General features: G+C 39.9%; 1 protein-coding gene across 1 annotated transcript; it reads right to left on the bottom strand.

The window, feature by feature from the left end:
* Positions 1-4,037: 4,037 nt before the first annotated feature.
* On the bottom strand, positions 4,038-4,415 carry LOC109861779. Its single transcript, XM_020441582.1, has one exon. The coding sequence runs from the start codon at positions 4,413-4,415 to the stop codon at positions 4,038-4,040; it is 378 nt and encodes a 125-aa protein (XP_020297171.1).
* Positions 4,416-7,348: the final 2,933 nt, after the last annotated feature.

Below are 7,348 nucleotides of genomic sequence, written 5' to 3'. Positions count from 1 at the left end.
GTTTTCTTGTATTTCTAATTGAGATCCCTGTTGCAATAAAGAGTTTAATAGCAAACCGCGCTCTCTCATTTCCGCGGACAAGTGCGCGATCGCGGAGACCGGCGTGAGAGCTGTTTCCGACGCCGCGAGCGCAACAATATATTTTTTAGATTATTGATAAAGACCCAAAACTAGGGTCGAAACGTTTACTTGTTAACTTAGTAAACAAATATATTTCCTACACAATCACAACAGTGTTTTTGCTTCAACGGCCACATTTACGTCCTTACCATTATTTAAATATTCGGAGCTATTTCTTAGTCTACGTTTGATTTACTTACAGATGTTGATATGGTTATGTTTATCGAAAGCGGTATACGCGGTGGTCTTAGTCAGTGTAGCACAAGATACGCGCACGTTAATAACAAGTACATGCAAACGTATGACTCATCAAAACCAACGTCGTATCTCATGTACTTTGATATAAATAACTTGTACGGGTGGGCAATGTGTCAGCCGTTACCGTATGCCGCAGTCCAATGGGTAGACAACATCTGGAGTGTCGACGTGATGTCTGTGACATCAACTTCAGATATCGGTTACATCCTTGAAGTCGATCCTTGAGTATGCTCGCAAACTGCACGACGCACACGCTGATCTACCGACGCGCGATAAGCCGCCTGGCAAGCGGCAGGAAAAGCTGCTTGCAACACTACACGATAAATCGCGTTATATTATTCATTATCGCGCCTTGCAACAATGTGTACGACACGGTCTTGGTATTACAAAAATCTATCGCATATTACAATTTGCACAATCTCCATGGCTTCGCAGTTACATCGAATTAAACACACAAGTACGAACGCTGGCTACCAACAATTTTGAGAAAAATTTGTACAAATTCATGAATAACGCGGTTTTCGGTACAACTATGAAAAATGTGCGTAATCAAGTGAATATAAAACTCGTAACAAAGTGGGACGGAAGATACGGTGCGGAAGCANTGATCTCCCAACCAAATTTTCATAGCCAAAGCGTCTTTTCTGAAAATTTTATTGCAATTGAATTGCGTAAACTCGAGGTGAAATTCAACAAACCGATTTATGTGGGCATGTGTATATTAGACATATCCAAGACGTGATTGTACAAATTTCATCACAATTACATGTGTTACGTCCTGGACTCCACGGCTCCCTTCTGTTTGGAACCAGACATAAACTAGCTTTAAGATTTGCGCCTTAGAATTAATTTTTAAATAACAATCCTTGAGCAGAGAACAGAGGACCTATTGAACTAAGATAAAATCCGTATCGCAATTTTTTATCTAATCACTCTTACCGACTTTCAACTGAGTATCGGTCAATTAATCAACAAGTAGCCCGGATGTTTAGTTCACGAATATAAACTTAGGTAATTTAGGCGGTCCGCTAATCTCTAGCAAGGAATGTTAGGGCACCGAAAATAAACAGGAAATTGCACGTGCAGATAACAAACTTTAAACAAATGTTGAGCGAGTCAGAAGGAATGATTGTCGATGATTGGTCCTCTCGCCTGATCGGATTAGCAAATGAAAGATTGACATTTTAATCAGTAAAGAGTGGGAGAGTAAAATCTAAAGACGATTGGCAAAAATCAGAAGGGTTAACGCCCCGAGATCATCATATATAAAGCGTTGGAACGCCGGAAAGTTAGAGCTTCATAACCAGCATTACAATTATTAACACAGTTCTATTTTTTCTCGTGCGATTCAACAATTTAACTTACAGTCAATTCGGTCATACGAAAAGATACTTGCTTTTCCTGTTCGGTCTGAAATTCGACAATCTAAACGATCCTTAATTTGACATCGATCTCGGCACGTAAATCCGAGTGAAAGTGCGACTCGTGACAACTTCCATCAAAGGAGACGACCAATTCATCTCACCTGAGTCCAGTTGACAGACTCCTGACTTTTGGGCGAAGCGAATCAACCACTCATCTCGACAATTCTACCGTAAACAATAAGTAGTAAGTACTTACTAACGCAATAGGTTTGCAAAACAAATCTAAGATTCCCACGCACACAGTAAAACCTACTTCGAGACGGTTGATATTCGGAAGAAAGGAATTAATTCGACAATTCAATTAATAACTGCTGCATATAATAAGCTCTTCTCCTCGACATCCTAGTCGGACTAGCTGTTCGCGATCTTGTGTCGTCCCGAACAACTGCCGATTTCCTTTCAATCGGATTAGCTGTTCACGGCCTTGTGTCGTCCCGAACAGCTGCCGATGTCCTTTCAATCGGATTAGCTGTTCACGACCTTGTGTCGTCCCAAACAACTGCCGATTTCCTTTCAATCGGATTAGCTGTTCACGACCTTGTGTCGTCCCNTTCAATCGGATTAGCTGTTCACGACCTTGTGTCGTCCCAAACAACTGCCGATTTCCTTTCAATCGGATTAGCTGTTCACGACCTTGTGTCGTCCCGAACAACTGCCGATTTCCTTTCAATCGGATTAGCTGTTCACGACTTTGTGTCGTCCCGAACAACTGCCGATTTCCTTTCAATCGAATTAGCTATTCACGACCTTGTGTCGTCCCGAACAACTGCCGATCTCTTTTCAATCGGATTAGCTGTTCACGACCTTGTGTCGTCCCGAACAACTGTCGATTTCCAATCACCACTGTCAAACTTTGAGCAGTAGCCAATCGTATGTAGTTGTCATACCGCTCCGAAAATCAACCGTGATTCTAACAACGCGATATCTAAAACCGAACTTTGCGGCGGAGAACCGCTGCCCGTCGAGCGAGCGGACCGAAGCATACCAACCCCCGTCTATCCGGCAATAACCTAAATAGTAACGGTGCTCATTTACATAAGGATTTAAAATATTGAAAATACTAACAGTAATGNTAATAACGAACTCCCAGGATTAAAAATAATAACAATGCCAATGTATATTCAAATTTACACCAAACTTCATCACACGTCCAATTATTTAATTCAACTTNCGTAAGAATATATTTTTTGAATAAACCTAAATGTTAATATTTTGAATAAAAATAATTTATATACTTATAAAAATAAAACGGCTTTAACTAATTAAATGAACTTTTGAGTAATTGGTCCTAAAAACTCATTCCTGTAATCTCATCACGTGATAGCCATGTCCTGTCCCAGGTAAAGTAGAATTGTTTCTAAGACCTAAAAAAGGACCGACGAGTGAGAAGACGTTAGACAAATAATATCGGGAAGTCCGTTGACTTGACTACGTCGTTGAACAGTCTCGCTCGACTCGCATGCTTGCCTTATCTCATTAGGTCAATGTGCCGAGATATAATACACAAAAGTGTCGTGTGTCAAGTTGCGTTCCTACGTTAGGACCCGATCGTAACCGTAGGTCAGGACGTAACACATGGCATCTCTGTACCAAGAAAAATGTAAAATTATGTACACCGACACAGACAATCTCATTTATTTTATTGAATACAAGAACGTGTACGATATCATAAAACGTTACATCGCTCGGTTTGATACAAGTGATTATCCGGCTGATAACGTGTATGGTATGCCACGTGTCAACAAAAAGGTTCCAGAATTGATAAAAGATGAAAATAATGGAATGATAATGACTGAATTCGTCGGACTTAGAGCAAAATTGTACGCATTAAAGGTAGACGGAAAGAGAGACACAAAAAAAGCCAAAGGTGGAAAGAGTAACGTCGTAGCGAGAACATTAACGTTTGACGATTACAAACAATGTTTGAACGATGAAATCGAAAAGGTGCGTCGACAGTCGTGTATACGATCAAAGCTACACGAAGTATACACTGTGTCCAAATCGAAACTTGCTCTAAGTCCATACGAAGATTTATGGTACCCGATTCTACCAAAACGTTACTATGGGGACATTACAAAGTACCACAAGAAAACAGTGTATAATATAGATTATATGTATATTGTCACTTAATATGTGTAATAATAATTATGTATATATGTTGTGTAAGTTATATTGTAGTTTCTATAAATATAAATTCTGTATATAGTGTGTTTACAATACATTAGTTTTATCTATCTAAGAGTTGTATGACTTGTCTAAACCTAGCCACTTCACATAAACCTTGTCACCTTTCTTGCGCAATACTTTTTCAACGAGATAAACTTCTGGATGTGCAACGCGATGCAGTTCGTATTCGTAGAATCCTCCAGCAACAGATTGTCCACGTAAATCCTCAAGCAGATACGTCACAGGATAGGTCGTTTGTATTTTATTGATTTTAAATACTTTGGTCGTCCAATTTAGTGTATATCCTTTATCGAATACTGTTTTAAATTTGCTCACGCGTACTGGATTACCTACTTGAAATCGTGCTGGCCCTGCGATCTTGACGTTGCGGTACACCGTGGTTAAGAGCTTATCGGCGATTGCGGGGGTAACATCGATAGGTCGCATACCGATAGTTCAATGTTTTCGTGCGTTGTACTCCATAAGAAGACGCGGTAGTATGTTATTCCATTTGTAGGTTCCGTTAAGTGTAAATTGTTTCTACATATCGTTCTTCAACGTACGGTTAAATCGTTCCACAATCGAAGCCTTCATAACCGAATATGTGGAATAATGATTGATGTTATGCTTCTTCATCAGTGTTTGTACATCTGTGTTGTAGAATTCCTTCCCACGATTAGATTGCAAATTGTGCGGACATCTTTTGTTATCCCAAAATATTCCTGCAAAAGCTTTGGTGACTTCGCGTCCACTCTTACTCTTAAGCGGTATAGCCCACGCGTACCTGCTCAGCACATTGATAACCGTAAGTATGTAGTGGTAGCCTCTGTTGCCGCGCGAATACGGACGCATGTCTACCACATCCGCTTGCCAGAGATTATCGTATCCGCGTACGATAACGCGTCTATGGGGAAAATCTTTTCTCGCCGGAGCATGCAATTCTTCTACGAGTTTTTTTGTTTTTTAATTGTAACATGATTCCTCGCCATAGCTGTCTTACTATATGTCTACTGAGTCAGTCGTTTTATTATGATTTAATAACTATTGAAGTGTACGCTGAATTTGTTTTATAGAGTCGCGCAACGCTTGCACGTCCTGTTGCAATGCAATAATTTTTCTCTTACGTGTCTTCAGCCATTCATTCACATTTGTGACACACATATCTACGTATCGTTTGTTGGCGGCGCCAGTGTCGGTATCGGGTTGCGCTACATGCAGTATCTTGCGCGACCTTGCATCGTAGCCGGAACCGACAAAGAAGAGAGCGTTATTACGCACGTAATTTCGCAGTAATGCCTCTCTCTCATTATAATAATACATCGACGCTCTGTGTGTTTCGAGCAATATCCCGAATTTGTTGATTGGCATGAGGTCGCGCACACGACTGACTCTAACGTCGGCGCGGTATTTAATTTATAATGAGACTCGCTTTGCGCAGTTCTTCGATAATCGACAGAATTTCGTTATCGTGAGCATTATTGCTAGCTTGACGGGGTGCGTCTAGCAATCGCAGACGGTCGACGAGTTCATTGGGATCGTCTCAGTGCGCGTACTCGATTTCTCGATTGTTTAGCGTCATATTATTACGCGGTATATTCCTCCCCTGCTTAGTATGCACACTGGATACTAAAAGCGCAATTATGTATCTATGTTTATATCCTTTGTTACCCAGTATTGCGCCGAGCTGGTTATGATGTTTTCTACGAGCAGTTGTCATTTTCAATATTGTTTTGTATCGTTGTTTATCTTTTTCAGTATATAACTCACACCTAGCATATTTTACGAAAATCAGTTCGTACAATCCTTGTGTTGCTTTGAATCGTATACCATCTACGATTATATTATCTTGTGCATCCACGTCAAAACGCTTCTCACCGAGCATCATTCCATCGAAATACACACCATATACGTAGTCTATGTCGTTATCTTTTTTACCACTCAGGATACCTTTCATATATTGTTGCGCCAACAGACCAAAATGAGTTTGAAACATTTCAAGACCCTCCAACGTTTGCATTTGACGTTGAATAGTCGACTCAAACGATTTGTTGGCAGTAGCATCAGTGTCGACGATAGTAGTAACCAATGGAGTATCCCATGTCAATTGTCGTTTGGTTCGTTCTTTTGTTGGATTAGAAGTCACTATTGCAGTGTTATATCGTGCGCGTTTTGAATTGTGCAGAGTAGAGGACAATGTTTCGTTCGATGACGTCTGCATTCGTTTCCGCTTTATTCGGGTCTTGTCTTTGAGAAACGATGTATTTGGCGAATTAGTTTCAGTATTTTTAGCAATCTGTTTTAAGGGTTTAATAATAGGTTTCAACTGTCTCTCTAATGTAATTTCCTCTTCTAGTTTACCGGTTTTCAGAGCGCGATATTTTTGACGAATGGATTGACTCGTTNTTGCAATCTCTTTTGCTACTTTCTTGCAATTTATAATTTCACTGCTTTCGTCAGCCATGTTGCTCGCATCGGTTGGAGATAATACTTGGCTGATGTCTTAACACCAATTAACCACTCGACGGTATTACAAATTCGCTAAATCCTTTTCTATAGCGACCTCTGTCCAAAGGACTGTCCTTGTCGATCACTAAAAATCCATATTTATGTTTCCAACATTTGCGACATAGAGTATAAAAATTTTCATATGACATATCTGTGTTTACGTGATCGTTGTACACATGTTTAAGATTGGTACCATCTTCTTTAAAAAGAATTATCAGATTTGCATTGTCACGTATAAGATGCTTTGGTATCCTCGCGTACGTCTGACAAAGATAGAAACAGTCGACACTCGAGTGACGACCCATTGCAAAATATTCTCGTATCGTATCTTGCTTGTCACATGCCACGTCATCAAAGATAAAAATAGAATTCGAAAGTGCTTCATTTGGCGGAATCACATTGGTATTATTAGAAAAGGTAAAGTAACCGATTTCATCTACTAATGAAAGTGCACTCTCTAGATATTGATATTTTGGTTGTTGCAACGACTTTAAATACACGTACACGTTCTCAAAGCGTACACCGTGTAGACTTTCAAGCAAGCTTAACACCACGTTTGTCTTGCCACAATTCGAAGGATCGCACACAATACCGCGTATAGTACCCGGTAGCATTATTCCATGTCTGCGTATTTTTTTGTCGGATATTTGTCGAGTTTTGCTGTCGAAATTAGTTACTTTTATTATTTTAGATTGTCGCACAAACTGCATGGTTTCATCAGTAGTTCGCTCGTGAAATTGTCAATTAAAATGAAAGGCCGATACGAGCAATAATTACAAGATGGACGTGTATAATCAATGGATTTATTAAAATGTCACAAACGTTTCGGTCCCAAGGTTTGGACCTTCTTCAGTGTGAATGATACAAAGAGATCT

This window comes from Pseudomyrmex gracilis, unplaced genomic scaffold, assembly GCF_002006095.1.
Source record: "Pseudomyrmex gracilis isolate BER0280 unplaced genomic scaffold, ASM200609v1 scaffold_1024, whole genome shotgun sequence".
NCBI lineage: Eukaryota > Metazoa > Arthropoda > Insecta > Hymenoptera > Formicidae > Pseudomyrmex > Pseudomyrmex gracilis.
Note: the sequence above shows the minus strand (reverse complement) of the source record. Positions and strands in the feature narration are given on the sequence as shown.